Source organism: Diabrotica undecimpunctata, chromosome 1 (assembly GCF_040954645.1).
Source record: "Diabrotica undecimpunctata isolate CICGRU chromosome 1, icDiaUnde3, whole genome shotgun sequence".
Classification (NCBI taxonomy): Eukaryota; Metazoa; Arthropoda; class Insecta; order Coleoptera; family Chrysomelidae; genus Diabrotica; species Diabrotica undecimpunctata.
The window spans coordinates 151,166,486-151,187,796 of NC_092803.1; the positions used below are offsets into that span (position 1 = coordinate 151,166,486).

The 21,311-nt window shown below is 31.7% G+C and overlaps 1 protein-coding gene across 3 annotated transcripts in view; it reads right to left on the minus strand.

The window, feature by feature from the left end:
- The window catches only part of LOC140432373 (uncharacterized), a 309,037-nt gene that overhangs the window by 112,267 nt on the left and 175,459 nt on the right, over positions 1-21,311 (minus strand). For all 3 annotated transcript variants that reach the window (XM_072520226.1, XM_072520225.1, XM_072520227.1), the window contains exon 4: positions 15,292-15,503. In XM_072520226.1, the coding sequence (XP_072376327.1) occupies positions 15,292-15,503 (212 nt within the window). The remainder of the gene's footprint in view (positions 1-15,291; positions 15,504-21,311) is intronic.

The following is a 21,311-nucleotide window of genomic DNA, read 5'->3' on the forward strand; positions in this document are numbered from 1 at the left end:
AATGTCCTTTATAGAATAAGGTGAAGACATACACCAGTAATTCCCGCTTCTTGTAGGCTGTGTTTTAATAATTCGTTAGATATACCTTGTGGTCCGCATGCTTTTCGATTTTTTATATTTCGTACTGCATCTTCGACTTCCTGTACTTTTCATCGTATTCATCGTATTCCACTTTATATGTTGTTAGAATGGTGTTCGTGAATAGCGGTCTTGTTTCAGTCAGAAGTTGTAATTAATGTTCGATCCAAGATTTTTTTTCTATTAAATCTGTTCTACTGATTTCTTTTCTGTTTGTTCTCAGGTATTTTACTGTTTTCCATGCTTCTCTTGGTTTTGTGACCCAATATATTTGTTGAACTCTTCGTATTTACTTTCTTAGGAAATATTTTTTGCTTTAGTTACTAGAATTTTTACGTCTCTGTTGGACCTTGCGTATGTCCGTCTATCATCTGGGTCATTTGTTTTCAGCCACTTCTGATATGCTTGCTTCTTGTTGTGAACGATGCCATTGGTCCACCCAATGGAGTATTCTTTTTGTTCCTTGTATTTAAAGTTTTAACAAATATGAGACATTTGAAATATGTCCAACCTTAAAATCAAAGGTTCACGTTACAATTTCACGTATTTTATTAATTATATTTTATAAAATTTATTTCTATAAAGAAGATTAAATACGAGCACAAACAGGACTATTTTCAATAGCAGAGAACAAAACAACATTTATAAAAAGTTTTCCAGAAATTTGAAGAAGAAGCGAAAAGATACGGATTGATAATAAACCAAACAAAAACGCAATATATGGAAGTGAAAGGAGACACATGATAAAAATATATTAAAATGAAAGGAGCAGAGGTTGTCTATAGTTTTGAGAAAGTGTCAGAATTAAAATACTTGGAGTAACCATAACGAACGCGGAAAAAGAAGAAAAAGAGATAGACAAAAGGTTAATGAAGGGAAGCAGAGCGGTAGGGTCACTAAATTCATTACTGAAAGCAAAAAATGTGTCAAGAATAGTTAAACTGCGAGTCTACGAGACAGTAATCAGACCCAGAGTGATGTATGACCGTGAAACGTAAATTATGAACCAGCAGGAAGAAACGAAAGTTGAGATTTGGGAAAGAAAGATGCTCAGAAAAATCTTCGGGGGAATAAAGACGGTAGAGAATATTTGGAGAAGACGAACAAATAAAGAAATAATAACGATGTATGGAAAACCAGCAATTAAGGCAAAAATACGGGCCCAAAGAGCTAGATGGCTCGGTTAAATTATACGAATGCCAGAGAATCGAAATATTAAAATAATACTGAAGGAGGGGGAAATGGGAAAAAGAAGAGGACGTCCAAAGAAGAAATGGTTGGAAGCAGTAAAGCAAGACTTATCAGAAATAGGCGTGAGGAATTGGAGAGAGAAAGCAAGGGACCGAAAAATATGTATGGAAATAACCAAGTTTTTAGAAGCAAGGGGCCTACAAGGCCTGAAGCGCTGTTATTATATTAAAATATTTCAATAAATTATGTTTGCTCCTAACGCCACCTGCTAACTTATTAACAAAGTACACGTTGTTTACTTCTGACAGACCTGTCAAATTCAGACAAGATATTAAATTAATAATAAAATATGCATAAATATCATTTGACAGTCAATTTTTTACTTTTCATATTATAATGTTGGTATTTCGTAAGTTTTTTGCAGTTTTTAATTTAAACCTACTTAAAATAAATATATGATGACTAGAAACAGATTGATCGAGATTAGTGAATCGATGTGAAGAACCACTATTTCGTGACGCTAGCCTTGACGCATTCTCCTGGTGACGCTAGTCCCGTAAAGCTCATCTCAATATTTTATTATAGAAAAAGAAATAATATAATGTCACTATAAAAGCGCTGCTTTAAAAAATGATTCACGCGTTTAACTGACATTCAAAATTCTTGGTCGCATCAAGCATTCTTTCTAAGAGAATCGTTCAATCTACAGAAAAAGTGATAAACATTTTTGTTCAAAAATATCTAGGCTACATTTCTTGTTTGAAATATTTATTTGTACGGTGCCAGAGCGGCGTAAAAATACTTGGTAAATTGATGTTTTCCGTTTTCCTCCCTACGAGGGGGGTTTTAGGGAGAAGCCCGAGGAGTATCAAACTTTTTTGCAGTTTTTTTGGGGTTCCAATATTGATTTTCTTAGTAAAATTTAGCTTATTTGTATGATTTTTAGAGGTTCAGTGGCATTTTCGTCTCAGCCGACTGAAGTATAAAGGCTTTTTAGTCTACAACTTCGGAAGGTTTGGAAACTACAGTCCCTTAAGTAAGTTGCCAAACACAACAAACTAACTGTGTTGAAAGTGTTAGAATATAAGAAAATTGATGGCAACTAGATTACTAGTATTCTTTCAAAAGAAGGTGCTGGAATTTACTTTATCGGACCAAAATCATTCTGCGCTAAAACAAAACAGCAACATTGTGGAAGGTGTCCTAAAATTGAAACTATATAGAACAATATTTTAGGTCAAATGCACGCAAAATGTCATAACCTTCTGCTCGCTATATAAAAATTCTCTTAGAACTTAAGAACACACTGCAAGTGCTCTCAATTAACACTTTTCACTCAGATATGATACATGTAAAATTTACAAAGTGACAGAGCAATTTTGCTTCTTCTTCTTAAAGTTCCATCTCCTATCGGAGGTTGGATATCATAACGGCTATGGTCACTTTGTTAGCTGCTGCTCTGAAAAGTTGTAGTGAACTACAGTTAAACCATTCTCTAAGGTTTCTCAGCCAGGAGATGCGTCTTCTTTCTATGCTTCTTCTTCCTTGGATCCTTCCTTGCATAATAATTCTCAGCAGCAATTTTGCAGTTTCTGCTAAAATGCAAAGGAACTGGCCGAATATATTTCCTGACTAACAATTTAAACATTCTAGAAAAATGGGGTCTAGGGGAAAAAATAAAAGATAAGAATGTCTAATATTGTACAGTAATGGCAAAGGAACATAAAAATATAACAACATGTTCACACACCACCAGCGACGATTATACACATGAAAGTCAGGCCAGTAAAGAAAAAAATGCTGAAAAAATCTTATACAGGATTTTGAAGGTCCTAAAAAAAGTTATAGCTGAGTGAGGGATAGGTGATGGCAAATTCTTATAGGCATACAGCTGGTTTTGCTTTGTTTTTTTAAACAATCATAAAAAGTGAAGAAATCATTTTTTGCCAATAAAACGTTTTTTATACATTTTAGAGAACGATGGTTTAATTAAAAGTTGTAGATCTTAAAAAGTTCTTTAATTTGCTAGTATCTAAATAAAATACATAAACAATTGGCCAAAATAAATACAAAAAATCCCTATTTTGTAGTAATTTATAAATGTTATTACCTTTGTTTTTAGCATAATGACATGTAATATGACTACTCGAAATTATGGCAATTACCGAGTTATTAAGACTTAGTTTAAGACTTGGTAAGAATTTAAGTATGCTAAGCATCTGCTAGATTGACCAAATAGTTTGTAAGGTATTCAATTTGTTTATACCGGAGGGTGATTATTCAAACAACTACTGTCCTTGCTCAAACAGTGACTCTAGACATATTTAGTAGTAGCAGTCGATTGTTTAGGGCTTCATTTTTAAGACATACTAAAAAAATTTTAAAATTTTATTAAAATTGCCTTAGAAAAGGAGTTTTTTAGTTTATAAACATTTAGAATAACTTTGATATTTTTATGTCGTGCATTTGTAAGAAGGCTCACTGAAAAGATAGTGAAAAAATACAATAAAAAAAGAAACTTCAATGGCCAATAGGAACCAAGATAGCATTTTTTTTTCAAAATCATACAAAGAGTAAGGTGATAGTATTCAATAGATCAAATGAAAGATATGCTGAGCTGGCAAAGTGAAATTGAGAACAAATATTTCAAAACAGACTAGAAGCATATGCAGGAACTTAAATTCTATGCGGATGATTTAAACAAAAGTAAATTGCAAACAATTTTTTTTAATTTACTCAAAATGGTACAAACTGAAAATGTCCGCTTTTAAAACTAGACCCCTTATACTTGATCAATAGCAAGTATAATTTTTTTTTAAATAATATTCAAAAAATTCCTTTTATTTATTTTTATTTTCACAATCGCTGCAATAAATCGTTTTTCTCGATATTTTAAATCTGTATATATTTTTTAAATAATATTATAATACATAATATATAATACAAATAAAGTGTTAAAAAATAATTTTGTCATCAATTATAAACTAAAAATTACCAGACCATTATCAATTCGCTTATTCTGACGCTTCCCAACTTCCCTTACCTGACACGTTCTGTATAAGAGAAACGTACAATTTCCAATTAAACTTTTCTTTTACTTATTTTCCTGTTCTTGTCGTGGAGATAAATGGCCTTAGAGGCTATCAATAAGATTATTGTAGATTAAGGGAGATAGCAACCCATTCTGCTTTTTGGTAACGATCCAAGATCCGAAATTATGGCCTGGAGAATCTCTTTCATTGTGCTCTCTCTGAATGACGCGATAATGTGGTCGTGCTTGAGTTTATTTATGACGTAATGGCCCAACTTATCGGGAGCTATCACCCTTATTTTTTTCAAATTGGACAGCGGATGGGGCGGAACTGTTGTGGAAGGGGTGGAACGTAGTAATATTTTGTTGGAAACCAATAAAAAGGCCTCATATTATAGAGACGTTCATAAGTCGACATTTGTGTTTGTGTCGACACAAATCGCTACCAAAAAATGTACCAATGTACCAATTTGTATAAAAAATTGCCAGAGTCAGAATTTCACGATAAATATAAAGTACGTGTCCAAAGTCTGTTTCCGCCCATATATTACTGAATGATCAAAATGAAATTTTTTAATTTTTGGATAACTAAACTGTAGCACACATTCATGTAGTCTTATAACGTTTTAATAATCTTTAACCTTCCTAATATGGAGTGAACTAAAACGTCCAGCACGGGGTGAGATGTGGCCGCATCCCAGCTGTTTCTATCGCAAATACTATTTTTTATTTGTATAACTTTGTCGCTGATGTTTAATTGTGCTATAGTAACCTTTTATTTATTTCATTTTGATGTTTGTAGTAATAAAATGTAAAAAAGTTGCTCAAAAAAGCGTTTCTACTCATATCTACGAAATTCGTCTAATATACAACATATACATATTTACAGTTAGTTTTTACAATCTTTACACACTGTAACAGTTAAGCAGTGTAGTGTATATGCATTCCTCTTGCATTGGGCACATGTTCTTTTCACTTTGTGGTCTCTTTGGACACCTCTAACACCTTCCTCTTTTTGGCTGCTCTTCGTTGGGTTGAATGTGTTCCTCCAGGATTTCATCTCCGTTGGTCCCAATGGTATCTAATACAGTCTTTATGCACTTTGGTTTCTTAGTTAGTCTGAAGCATACAGCAGGAATTCTAATTCTGTTTCTTATATGGGGTTCTACTAACTCCTTTGCCAATTCCAAAAGAAACAGTCGCCTCTTATCTAAATTTACTGAATTGAATTCCGGATTGAGATTTTTCCATAAAACAAAAGCATTTAGTGCCGCTTTGTCAACTACATAGATTCATAAAAAATACTGCTGGCCACCTTTCAGACTATCTATTGCAAGTATATTCTGCTACCACCTTGTCTAGGGTACCTACTAAATCCTTAGTACCGTTATAATTTAATATCATTTCTGGGTTTTTTTTTTTTAATTATAAATATCCATATGTTAGTAACGATAGTAATAAAACGGCCTTATACAGTGATGAGTGTCTTACCACCCGGCAAAATAGCGGAAAGGATAGAAGACAGATTAAGTTGTGAGATAGTATGAGATAAAGCTAGTTCTTGACGTGGCTATTTCACTTCAGTCATAATTATATGGATGACCTCGAAAATATTTTATTTTATTAATTTCTGATGTTAGAATAAATGATTGAATAAATTAAGATATATTATAGTAAAAAACATTAATTATTAGCGATTTTAAATTATAAATCTTTAAGTTTATTTAATAATAAAAATAACTTAACTGAAATATTTGATTAAACTAAAGGTAGGTATGTTCTATCCGAAAACAATTATTGTATGTGGAATTGGCGTAATAGTTAGAGACGTGGTCTAGTGACAAGAAGATTGAGGTTCAATTCATACCAAGGATAAAATTTTTGTTTTACTCAATCAAAAAATAATAGAAAATATGATACATATTAGGTAAAAAGTTTTCGAAAAACTCATTATTTACAATTTATTCTTATTCCAATGTTAAAAAATAGAAATACAAAATAATTCAAATTCAATTTCAGTTTTACAGTCTTCAGTTGTGATTGCAAAATAATCCGGTTAAGACTGTTTAATGCCAAATCCATCACTAAATTCTCAGTGTTAATATCAATTCCTCTGTACAGGTAATGATTTTCAAAACAATTAACAACATTGTAATGGAGCCGCACGAACAGCTGCCTGCTTTACAGCTAATCAAATCATCAAGCCATCAAAAATAATAACATACCAAGAAGTGTTTTTGCACGGTAAACAGAAACTTTTTATTGAAAAAACAATTCGTGAAAATGGTTTTAACGGTCGAGGAAAAAGTGCAAATTGTTGTCTGGCATGTGAATGGATTATCAGACAACATGATTAGACAACAATTTGTAAATATGTTTCCAAATAGGCCGGCTCCAGCACGATCAACAATTCAGTCTATTATACGTAATTTTTTTACTTATGGATCGGTGTTCACTCCAAGAGGAGTTCGTAGACGAAGGGAGGTAAATCCAGATTTGGAACTAAGGGACACTTTGATTTGTGCAAGTATTGAGCAAAATCCTACCCAATCAACATCTCGTCTCGTAGAACAATATGGAATTTCAAGATTTAGAGTAGGTAAAATTTTGAAAAGATATGGATACCGTCCCTATAAACTTCATAAATTTAACGAACAATTCCCTGGGGATCAATATAGACGTTTAAAATTTTGTCAAACTGCAATGGAAATGTCACATCAAGATGAACATTTTTTAGAGAACGTTTTGTTCACCGATGAATGTATGTTTTCATTGCAGGGCCGTCACAATTTAATGAATGCTCGGTATTGGTCTCGAGGAAATCCTCGTCAGAATTATGTCGCTCGTAGTAAATGTATGAACACGGTTATGTCTGTTTTATATCTATTTCTCCACGTTTAGAAATACAGTTTTGTATTTCTAAATTTCTCCTTTGGTTTGTGTAAATGACTATTTTTTCAACAATTCCAGTAGTAATGCTTAAACAGGTCTGTCATGATGCTTGAAGACAATATTAATGGACCAGGTCCTTGTGGAAAGAAATCAGAAGGAATTAAATACACAAAATATATCAAATTTTGAACTAAATTAGTGGTCAACTTTGACATACACCAAGTATCGGGTATAGCGCGAGCGCACCCCGCACCCATTTTCGCTCCGTTTTTTGAAAATACTTTTCGCCGTGATTAAAATTTCCAATCAAAGAAAGTATGCAACATGAGCTGCAAGCGCACCCCACCCGGTACCAGGAAGGTTAAGAACTGTAGACAGGCGCCATTTTGTAAAATAATTGTAAACTAGATCAGGTGATAAGTAATACATTGTTTAGAAACTCGATTCGAAATCTTCTTAACAACATCTACATAACTATCAGTTTTAGTTCTTTTTCTAGTTCCATGACTGTTATCAATCGTGGGATATCATACTGGATACTTTTTTTACTATCATGGATTTACTGATATAAGCTTTAAATAATATTGTACTTTTGTAATGTATTGTAATTTTCTTTTTTCTTGGATATTTCACTGTATGATCTCATAATGTGGCCGAATTATTTCAGCTTGCACCTTTTTATTATATTAACTAGTTACGTCATTTAGGTAAATTAACACAGTAATACAACAACAGTCATGTAACAAAGTTCGGATATAGAGCTCTCTTTGACTTCCATTTTCTTTGTCCATTGCAATTTTTATTCATCTTTGACCGGTTGGTCTCTTTAATTCATCTGTCCAACTCATATGTGGTCTATCTATGGGTCGTTTTGTTTCCCAGGGTTTCCAGTGCAGCCTTTGTTTATTCTAAGTATCGTCCTTCAGCCTGATGCTAGGGGCTGCAAATTTCCACTTAATGTTTGTTGCTTTTTCTATGACATCTTTGAATTTCATAACTTTCCATATCCACTCATTACGTTTTCTGTCTTTCAAGTCCATTTCCAACATTCGCCTTTCCATCGCTACCTGGGTCTTTGCAAATTTATCTAGTAGGACGCATTGTTCACAGAGTTTTGTTTTAATATTTTGTTTTAATTTTGAATGTTTGTTAGTTTTGAGACATTGTGGTCATCTAGAAATTTGAGCCAGTCTGATGTTACTTGTTTAGGGCCTGGAGATTGCCCATTTTCGCTTGGTTTGATGGCTTTCCCTGCATCCGCTTTTAAAATACTAGGATCAGTATGCGGCCTCCTATCCAGAATTTATATATATTTATATATATATATATATATATATATATATATATATATATATATATATATATATATATATATATATATATATATGTAATATGTATATATATATTGAGATGATTGGTGTTTAAAGAAAATAATTTATAAATTATATACTAGATAATATTAGATATAAAAAGTATTTGGTTATTTTAAGAAGTTATATACTAGAGAATTTAATAAAAATTATTTATGTGAGGGCATTTTTAAGAAATTAGCATGTAATAAGTGTAAAAAAAGTTTTATTTTAGTAATTATAATGTTATATATTTAATTGAGCCATGTGACTAGGCAACCAAAAATACTCTTTAAAGTGACGTTTAAGTAATGAATACGAATATAAAGTGGGGTTATAATAATATGTTGTTTAAAATGTGTAGTTTATTAAATTAGAGTGTTAGTTACTGATTTAAGTGTATATTCTGATCTGAAAAGCCTAAAGGTCAACAAATTTATCAATAGAAAATTAAAGAATTCTCCAGAGTACAGAGTTTGACCTTTGTTTACGGTGGAACATTCTTGAATAATGGTTATGTCTGTGGATCGAACATATACTTTTTCCAGAACATCCATATAGAAAAAATAGAACAAAATCGAATAGGATTTCTTACCAGATGGTTCTGGAAGATTGAAAAGGTATAAATACTCGGTGATTTGGATTCAAGATGGCCAGTTTTAGTATGAAAGTTAGTTAGAGTTAGCATCAGTTACAGTTTAGTCAGAATCGGTGATTTAGTATTAAAATTTGATAATATTGGAAAGTATATTAGAAGAATATTGGTTGGATATTGGAAGAAATTAAAAATTATATTATGATTGGAGATTAGTATAAATCAACTTATGATAATTATATGGTGATTGGATATTGGTATATTGAAAAGAAGAATAAATATTAAAATTATATAATATATTTGGTGATTGGATATTGGTATATTGAAAAGAAGAATAAATATAAATGCTGTTTGCTGGTTTGCTTGGTGGTTTATAAATGCTTAAGAAGAAATATATTTTAAATTGGTGGAAGCTGATAATTGGAAAAAGTAATTTCACAAAAACAAGGATAACCGAAGCACGAAGACATTAAGTGGTGATTAGAATCTATATAGTGGAAAACAGTTCATTTAGACATTCAGTGACAGAAAGGTACAAAATTTTGTTAATATAATTTAGTTAGTGTCATAACAATTTCAATTTTGAAGATAGTTTGTTTAAATTTTACATTGTCTATAGAATTTAATTAGTTTCATAAGAATTTCAATTTAAAGATAGTTTATTTTAAATTTTCATTGGCTAGGTTAGATATATATGTGTGTTTCATAATAGATATAATAAAGATAATTTAAAAAGGTACTTACAAACTAATTCTTTGAGAACCGCGATAAAAACCCTATATATTATATTATTAAAAATACTCATTGCTCATCATTCACAAACAATACATCATAACAATATATATATATATATATATATATATATATATATATATATATATATATATATATACATATATATGTAAATACTTTTTTCATTTTGGGTGTGGTAGTCAATAAAAAATAGAGCTTTGCTAAGGCATACTATTTATTCTGAATCCAAGCTTTCGGTGGATTTTTTGGCACCTTTATCAAGATCTACAAAAAAAATTACTATGTTGTAACAATTTGAATCATGCAATAAAAAAGCTATAAAAAACTTACCCGAATGTAAGATTCGTGGCATAAATAACAACGTTAAATAACATGGTATGTACTAAAATTGCAACTAACCTTAAAAATGTTACTGTTTAAAAAGACACTTTGAAAATTAATACATACGTTAAAAAGTTAAAAAACAAAATGAAAGACGACATGTTAAAACAGTCGTCATTGCAAACTTGATTTCAGTCACATTTCACGAGCAGAAAGAGAAAGTGGGAGGACAATTATTGTTTAATAGTTTGAAGAAAATGCAAAAAACAACTTTCAAACTAATGTCTAACAAAATACTGTTTATGAATTTTGACCAACTGTATTACCAACTTCAACCAACTTCAGAATAAATAGTACGCCTTAGCAAAGCTCTATTTTTTATTGACTACCACACCCAAAAAGAAAAAAGTATTTACATATTTTTTCCAAACTAGTCAAAAAAAATTTTGGACTACTATATATATATATATATATATATATATATATATATATATATATATATATATATATATATATATATATATGTTACGAGCAATATCCGAAATTGGACAATCCTAGCATTGTACAGAAAATCTTGTCCACTTCTAGCATTGTACCCCTTTACTGTACAATCTCCGAAATATATTATATAATCGGCGGACTTTGTATAAAAGAATTGCTGTACAATGTTCGAAGTTCAATAAGTAGCCATGCGTCAAAGTTTGAGATAATATATCAGATATCGATTCATATCGATTTTTACGATTATTTCCCATTTGTTATTAACGACAAACAGAGGTTATAAATCCATAATTAACCAGCGTTTTTGACTTTTGGATTCGTAGAATTAACTTATTTTAAATTATCATATATATCTCTTGAAAATCTAAGATGTTTTACAAACATCTTCCCTATATTATAGTGATGTATCTATCTCTTGAAGCTTTGAAATGTTTCACTAACAATATCTCTATTGTAGAACAATTTCTTTTTCGATTCGATTTTTCAATTTTTGATTTGGTGTGTCGCTTGTCAATAATAATCGACTCGAACGAATGAGCATTTCGACAATTATTTTGATTATTTAGGACATTGTACAGTTTGGGGGTACAATGCTAGAAGTGGATAAGACAAGACAAAATAACAAAATAAAGAAATTAATAGTTCAAGTTCGGAAAATGGCAACCTTTATTAAAATTATTAAATGCAGAAAGCAAAATTATTAAATGTCATTATTCTGGAAGTTGTGCCGACGATATAATCAGAAGGTTCTCATTTTTATTCGAAGGCCCTGTACGAACAAAATTAACAATTCACATTATTTTTAAATTTGAAAACACTGGTTTTGTCAACAATTGCAGAAAATGCACGGATAGTGATGAAGATGAAAATCAACTAGCTTGTGCAATTAATGAAGAACAAGAACAGCGTGAAACTGCCGTATGTAGTCTAACTGAAATCAATTATCCTTGTAACACACCCTAATTTCAAAAGAAACTGATATTAGTGCTAGAACTCTATGAAATATTTTTAAAAGAAACAAGTACCACTGCTAAAAATTGTAAAAAACTCTGGAAATTTTCCCTGCTGATAATGAACGGCGAACGGTGTTTTGTAAGGACATGACGGAACACATTATTCGTGACGAAGATTTCATGAAAAAAATCTTGTTTACGAGATGAGTCTTCTTTTGCTTAAACTGGCCATCACAATCTGTTATCTTACAATTTATCTGTTATCATACGATACTCTACAGAAGATAGACACATCAGTATTTCTTACAAAACATAATACCGTTAAAAAGTCAAAGTCTTGGCTGGTATTTTAGATGATAACGTAATTGGTCCTTTTTTCATTATAAGCACTTTGTGTTCTAGTAAATATCTAAATCTCCTGAGATATGACATAATTCCAGCAGTTCGAACATTACCTTAGTATGGATGAAATTTAGTTGCAACAAGACAACTGTCCAGCTCACAATGCATGGAAGGTGTTATATTACTTAAACATTCCGTTTTTAGATAGAGTTATTAGTACAAATGGTACCATAAAAATGCCATCTCGCTCGCACCTTTGAACTTTTTCGTATGGGGTTATGTGAGCATTACCGGAACACCCGAAATCTTGTCGAACATCCGAAGGTAATTATATAATAGATTGGGCTACTGCTTGGCTGAACGTGATTTAATTTTTGAAAATTTAACTTAAAATACTTTTAATTAAAATTATAAAATTGTTATTTTTAGTATAAATTGTTTTAATTTATGCCGTCAAAAATTTATTTTGTTATTTATTAGGAATTATTGAGATTTAATCTAAAGAAACTGTTGATTTAATCTAAGATATGAATCTGCTTCTAAATCTTGTAATCACATAGTTGAAATATTTCCCCAGAATCTAAAAAATAAACTTTCTTTCGGCAACAATGTACAGACAAGACTGCCAATAGTGCTTACGGGTCTATCGCAGACATGTGGTTACATGTTCTTACATACATACTCTTGGGCATACAAGTCTATATAATATTTTTTCTCAGTTTGTTGCGTTGTTTTAATGCCCTATAGTCAGAATTTTTTTTCCATACCTGTCTATATATATATATATATATATACAGGTATGGAATACCCTATGGACGGAAGAAAGAAGAGGAGGCCTATGTCCAAAATTGGACAGCAAGGTCTGTATAGATATATATATATATATATATATATATATATATATATATATATATATATATATATATATATATATATATATATATATATATATAAACTAAGGTACACTCAAAGAGTGGTGGGTTTTTCGGTCAAAGTGGAGAAATAAAAGACAAAGAAGGTGGCTACTTCATCTATTTATTGAAGACGTTTAGCTTTCTGCTCAGAAAGCATCATCAGTTCATCTAAAAAGAACAATATGAAACCAAACATCCATAGAGAAGTTAAAAACATGTGTGTTACCTTACAAAGACATGTAGCAGTCAATGATGTTAAAAATATGAAAAAGCTTACGATAGTGGACATTTAGAGTTAAAGTTGTATAAAACAATTAATTGAAACTAGGTATAGTTTACAAATTAACAGAATTAGCACAGCAAAAGAACATGTGATAATCATACATGTATATAAAAAAGTTATTATAAAAACTTAAGTAAAAAACATAAGATTTTGATGTGTAAAGAACTAGAAAGATCAGGAGAATGCACTTCCAACAATTTATTTATAATCAGTTAAATGTTAATTTTACTTTAGGTAACATTATTGAATTATTTAAGATTAAAATATAGTATTAAAGATAAAAAATGAAGTTACCAGTCTTTAGCTTACTGAATCTCGCAGGTAAATGAATTTACAGATACTTTATATATATATATATATATATATATATATATATATATATATATATATATATATATATATATATATATATGTTCCGAAAGATTTCCGCGGTTAGTACAATTAAATCCAGAGCTAAGATTAATACTATTATAAGAATTAATGTTAAACTCACCAGTCTTCCTGGTTGAACCGCGTTGATTTTCATTGCGCCGAACTTTCGACATCTTCTCTGATGTCTTCTTCAGGGCTTCCTAGGTCTCAGTCTTCCGAGCCCCCAGACACTACTACACTGATCAATAATCACTTCACTAGCGTGAAGTGAAGTAGTAAAGTGATTATTGATCAGTGTAGTAGTGTCTGGGGGCTCGGGAGACTGACACCTCGGAAGCCCTGAAGAAGACATCATAGAGGATGTCGAAGTTGGGCGCAATGAAAATCAACGCGGTTCAACCCGGAAGACTGGTGAGTTTAATATTAATTTTTATTAATATTAATTTTTATAATAGTATAATTTATAATATATATATATATATATATATATATATATATATATATATATATATATATATATATATATATATATATTAATGACATAAAAAATAGGTGTGACATGGAATGCAAGGCCCAAAAAGTATGTAAGTATTTACCAGTATATACAAATAAATAAATTTGAGGAAGTTGAGAGGTTCCAATATCTAGGAACACGAAATACCAATAATAACACGAAAACCAAATATAGACAAAGAAATCCAAAATAGGCTAATGAAAGCAAACAAGTGTTTTTAGGCGTTAAATGGGTTACTAAGAAATAAATGCGTGTCAAGAGGAAGCAAATTAGGAATATACAAAACAAGTATTAGGCCTATAGAAACTTATGCATCATAGACATTGGTATAAAATAAAAAACAACAAGAAATTGTGCAGATGTCGGAACAAAAAGTACTAAGAAAAGGAAGAACAATATTCAGAGGAAAAATGGAGAATGGTGTTTGAATTAAACGAACAAATGAAGATCTAAGAGAGTTATATGGTGAGCCCAGAATACTAGGAATAATAAGGACACAACGACTAAGATGGCTACAGATACGGAGGATGCCAGAGGATAGACTACCAAAAATGCTACTGTCAAGTAGAATAGGAGGACGTCACAGAAGAGGACGACCCAAAACAAGGTGGAAAATGGATGTAGATGATCTAAAAAGACTCAACATCACAAATTTTGGAATGACAGCAATGGATAAGAAGAGATGAAGGAGACTGGCCAATCAAGCCATGGGCCTTATTATAAGAATTATTTTGTTTGCCTACTGAGTCATCATCATGCAGCCTCTACTGTTCACTGCTAGACATAGGTCTCTCCCATTTTTCGCCACTCTTCACGGTTCTGTGCATCTTGTTGCCTTATACTCATTAGGCATCAGGTGGCAACAAGACGCCTAATGAGTATTGGACGTTAATTGTAAAATGTGGATAAAATAAAAAAAATGGAATTATGGTGGATCTACAAGATGTTCATTAAAAGCATTTACCCGATATATTATAAAAAATATTACTTTTTATTCAAAATATGATCCTAACTTTGTGAATAATATACTTTAACTATTCAAAAAAAAATATTTTTAAATGATCTACAGGCGATCACTAAGATATGGATGTGGCGTAAAATGAGATATGTTTGGTAAACGAAATTTATCAGTATATAATTTGTAAACTGTAACGATATATTACAAAACTAACACATTATCTACTAAGTATTTATCTCTTTACCTGCCACGGTGATGTTGTGGGTTTCGGCAGCCAGTCTAAAAGCCGGAGCTTCGCTGGAAATTTCGCACCTGTAAGCTCCGCTGCTGTACCGGCTTGACAGTTTATGTAATCTCACTTTACATCGAGTTATATCACAATCACTTTCATGGGGAACTACACTGACACCTGACACAGGAAACATTAGCGTGTGTGGATTTTGTCGGGGCATGTACCTGAAAGAAAAGTTTAGTTAATATTGTTAAAGTGTACAGCGTGTATCAAAAAGGCGGGTCATCAATTAAACTATATTATAATAAAGTATCTCGATTTACCGTAAAACTAAAATAAATTAACATGTTGGGACACATGTGTATTTGGACACATTTTAAAATGTTTATTTTCTAATGAAAACAGGAGCATAGCAATATTAAAAAGAGTATTAAAAAGAGACAAAATATATGCACCCAACAAAATTTCATGGGAGTTGTGATCACCAAACCCCAAAATGTGTTCGTTAAATTAAATTATTATTTTGACACCATTAGTCTAACACAATATTTATATTAATATATATATATATATATATATATATATATATATATATATATATATATATATATATATATATATATGAAGCTAAGATTAATACTATTACAAGAATTAATAATATTAAACTCAGCAGTCTTCCGCGAACTCTCGACATCCTGTTTGATGTCTTCTTCAGAGCTTCCGAGGTCTTAGTCTCCCGAGCCCCCAGACACTAGTACACTCACCAAATAATGCATTACTGCTACTGGGAACAGAGGACGGTGGAGGTTGGAGTGGGAGTTAGAGTGGATGTTGGCGCGGGAATTGGCGCGGGGGTTGGCGCGAATATTTCTGACAGTGTTTATTGAGACAATTTGGCCTTTTTTCAATTTCTCTGGCTTCCCGGATAATTCTTGGTTTATAGAAGCGGATGGGGGTTCTGGAGTTTTCAAAATCCATGTTGTGACCTGTATGAAGTTGGTGTTGACCTAGAGCTGAAATTGAATCGGAATTGTGAAATTCAATGTTTGTAAATCCTATTTTGGATTCTAAGATTTGTTTGGCCTATTTGGATCGGGGCAGTCTGAACAAGGAATAAGTGCACTAGCCTAAGTTTCTGCCGATGCAATGATAATTTATGCAAATGCTGTTATCATTAACTTCTTCACTGCTACCACTTTTTCAAAAAAACTTTCGAAAACAAAATTACTTTTTAATTAACACAACTTAATTTTCTTCAACCATTTAAATTAACTGGCATTTAATCTCTTTTTGGCTTCAGATGGTATCTTTTTCATGAACAGGAACATAGTTTTTTTTTCCATTCTTTTAAAAACTCATCAAACAAACATTTTCTCCGTCTCTCTCCATTTTCAACCAATGATCTTTTAGTTTTTCAAACAAGCAAACAGAATTTCCAGTTTTTACAAAATCGATCAAATTATTATTTTCTTGTTTTTGATACACACCCAACAACAGAATCTGCATAAATTAAATTTTTAAAGTTTTCCATTTTTAACAAAATAATAACTGAATACGGTTAATCGTTTTTTTATAATCCCCTTTTTTTAATTGTAATTTATTACAATCTAAACTTTGTTTACTATATTTGTTTAGACATAAATGTTCACCGTAAAGTTCCTTTTCAATACCACTGATATCGCATCCTTAGATCTAGAAATAACAGTCTTATTTTTCCAGTATTATATCGTAGTGACCAAGTCCTGCTCCCTGCAGGAGTAAGACAGATGAACGTTAAAAAATCAGTAAAGGCTATGCTAGAAACTCTTTTAGCCCAATCAAAACAGCCCAAGGAAACGTCGGCGAACTGACGAATCCTTTGTCTTAACAAACAACATTACCTTCCACATTACCTTCAACATTAATCTTTGACAAATTTAATAATTCATTAGGCCAAAAGATATCCTGTATAATATAATAATATAATAATGATATATAATAATCTGCTATGCAGACGACGCAGTACTACTCTCTCAAAGTGAAGATGATTTACAACGTATGCTGCACCAATTTACTATAACTACCAGAAAATTTAACATGTTAATTTCTCCAAAAAGGACAAAATGTATGGATATAACATCAAATTTACTAAGATATAAATTGGAGCTGGAAGATCAGATAATAGAACAAGTGATGGAGTTTAAATATCTAGGCATCACATTATCTAGCTACGGATAGCTCGAAACCGAAGTGGAAGAACGAAACACTATGGAGAAATAAAAATATCAGGAAAGAAACGAAAGGCAGAATTTACAAAACAGTCATCAGACCAATAATGACATACGCGGCAGAAACAAGACCTGACACAGAGAGGACAAAAAGGATGTTAGAAACAGCAGAGATGAAAACACTAAAAAATTGATAGTAAGACACTATTGGACAGAGCTAGAAGTACAGATATACTACATAGATGCAAGGTGGAGAACATCAAAAACTGGGTAAGAAATAGAAGAGTAGAATGGAACAATCATATAAGCCGAATGACAACAAATAGAGGAGTAAAGACGGCAAGAGAAGGTTCCCCAATAGGAAGACGATCAGTAGGAAGACCATGCAAACGATGGAATGACAACTTACTGGAGGCACATTGAAAAACAGACAGAGTCATGTCTATACAAAAAGAAGAAGAAGAAGAAAAGATATCCATAAGATCGATATTGAAATAGACTTTACTACTAATAGACTAGGATGTTTTAGAGTTGTAGAAAAATTGTAGTGATCTACCTCTACTAATGCATATTACCGATAAGGTTATTTAAAATATATTTTTTACACTTAATGGCACTTGTTTTACACACGTGGAAAGAAGGCATTTCAGTAGGTGCAGTTAACCCGGCATTACACGCGGCAAAAAACTTACGTTGTAACACGCACACGGTCAGATCGACTGTATATATAGTTTTGGTTTTCATTCATAAAAAAAAAACAAGTAGAACCTAAATATACACCAAAAATCTTTTATTTTAAACTTACGTTACAATTTTTCATTTATTGTTGGCTTTTATAGCATTCAGTACAAAGTTGGGAAGTATGTTCTCGGAATAAATACTTTTGACACTAAACGCATAGGGTTTTCGTTGTTCTGTTCTTTTTCGACGAGCGAAAATGATATCTGCCTGGAACTTCATACTGGCTATAATGCGCAGATACCTCCGTGATGTCCAATATTTCTTTTATACGACTTCTCATAGTTATTGGAAACATAACCATTTCTCGACGACGTTCAAGTTGCGGTGTAATGAGACTCATTACTAATGATTTCAAAAAGTTTTGGCGAGTACTATGAGTATTGTTATTTTTGTCAGCAACGATTATTTATTCCAGATATGTTTAAGGAAGCAAACAATAACATTAGAGCCCATCGACAACTTTTTTGTAGCACAGAGTAAGTTCCTTTTATCTCATCAACGGTATCAACACCTCCCTTTCTTGTAAAATGTAATCATTTTTGGCTTGTATGCATCGTCACTTTCACGATAAATCTCGTCTTTGTATTGCATTATTGACAATAATGTAACTATTTTGTTTTGCTTGGGCTTGTAGGATACCAAAGTCATGTCTTCGGTGAAACCAAAAACGCTCTAAGTAACTTTATGCTCTTTTTACTTTACGGTAAAAATCTTCTTCTTCTTCTTTCTACTTTATAAATAGGCTTAATGCCTGTTTTACTTCGGTTTTTAGCCTCAATTGACGTTGTCTGACCATCTTTTACTCGGTCGTCCCAATGATCTTCTTTCATTTGGCTTCTTGCTATTCGTACTATTCTATTTTCTGTCATTCTTTCGATGTGTTTATATATCCTGGTTTTCGTTTCCGTTGTGAGGTATTTGTGTCTCCAGATTGTGTTGTTGAGACATCCTGCTGCTCTGTTTGCCATGTTCACTTGTTTTTGTACTCATTCTTCCACTTTTTCGTAGCTTGACAGTTTTATTCCCAAGTATTCAGTTTCCATCACTTGTTCTATTATTTTATTATTTACGACTAGTTTACATCGTCTCGGTTCCGCTGATATCACTATCGTTTTAGTTTTCTCTGTTAAGATCTCCATGTTGTATATGAGCGCCGTCTCTTCGAATTCTTTAATTAATCTTTGTAGGTCATCTTCATTTTCGGCTGTTATTATGGCGTCGTCGGCGTAGCATATTATCCTTATTTCCTTTTCTCCCATTCTATATCCTCTTCTTTTTTTAACTTTCTTTATTATTTCATCTATTATCAGATTAAATATTAATGGGCTCAGCGAATCTCCGTTTCTAATGCCAGTTTCATATTTGATAGGTTGCGATAGTTCCAGTGATATTCCCTTTTCATATAATAAATGTATCGCGTCCCGAACTCTCACTCTATCAAACGCTTTCTCCAAATCTATCAGACACATATATGCTGGTTTATTGTATTCCAGCGACTTTTCTTTTATTTGTCTTATTACAAAAACTGCATCCATGCATGATCTTCCTGTCCGAAATCCTTGCTGTTCCTCTTGCAGATATATTCGTTCGTCTATTATCAATTTGAGTGTTGTATTTAATAGATTTATTGCTCGATAATTATTGGGGTCTTTCTTATCTCCTTTTTTGAAGAACATCACCATGATCGCTCTCCTCCATTCATCTGGTATTCTGTTCGTGGTGTATATTTTATTAATAAGAATTTGCAGTTGTTGTACAAGGTGATCTCCAACATATTTTAAGAGTTCCTTTGGTATTTGATCTTCTCCTAGTGACTTTCTGTTTTTTAATTTGTTTACTCCTTCTTTCACATCGTTTTGGGAGATTTCGGTCTTTTCCTCAGTTATTATATTTGGCGTTTCTGATAAAGGTTCTTCGTTTTGTTTTTTAAACATTTCTGTCAGGAAGGCCACCCATGTATCCTCTTGTATGAGTTCTATTTCAACTAGTTCTTTCGGTAAAAATCTAAATAATTTATTTTTTAATTACTATTTAACTGGGAATAAGCCACAATTAAAGGTTAAAATACGTTTATTGACGTTTCAATTTCCACTTCGGAAATCGTTCTCAAAATACAAACATTAGTAAATTAAACAAATTTTGTTTTTGTTACTTAGTGAAAAATTCTTCTAATAATTTAATTTTATCTGACTCATCTATATTGACAATTCAGACATACATTATACATTTTAAAGTAGACGACTTTAAAATGATATTGCCAATATTGTTGAGTTGCGTTCCTGGGACGACTTTACTTATAAGATAGTTCATTCGATTACATGAAATCAACTTTAACTTGAGAATATCCGTCAGAAAAGATCATAACATGTAATTCGTCTTTAAAAAGACAAATACATGCCATGATGACAGTAAAATTCTCCTGTTAGTGATTCCATAGTAAATTATGAGGGAAAAACCAGGAAAAAAACCTCATAATACTATCCCGACATGGTAAGTATTTGATCTTGCATTTAGTTTACCTTCAATAAATACCAAATTCCGATTTTATATGTTTGTTATTTAAAAAATATAAATGATGTATTCTCTATATGTTACTGACTTACCAATACTGGTATTTTCTTTTTAATAACTTCCTCTTTCAATATGGGTAACCAGATCCTACTACATTCTGCCGAGGAATTCGCGACACAATTGGTCTCATTTAGCATAATTAGAGCCGCTTCTTTGATTTTTCTCTTTTTACCATCCGTTTCTTTTAGGACTATATTTGAATCATTCCATTGAACCCTATGTTCATTATCCCAAGCATGTTTACATATTTGAGATCTATCAAATTCTCTATTTTTAATATAGGATTGATGTTCACTTATTCTAACATTTAATGGCCTTGATGTTTCACCTAAATAAAACTGATCGCATTCACAAGGTATTTTTTAAATGCAATTCTTTGTCCTTTCTTGTTCATTGTTAGGTTTGGTTTTGGACAAAATAGATCTCAACGTGTTTGTCGTTTTGAATGTTGTTGAAATGTTGAATTTATTTCCTATCCTTTTAAGCTTTTCCGATAATCCTTTTATATATGGT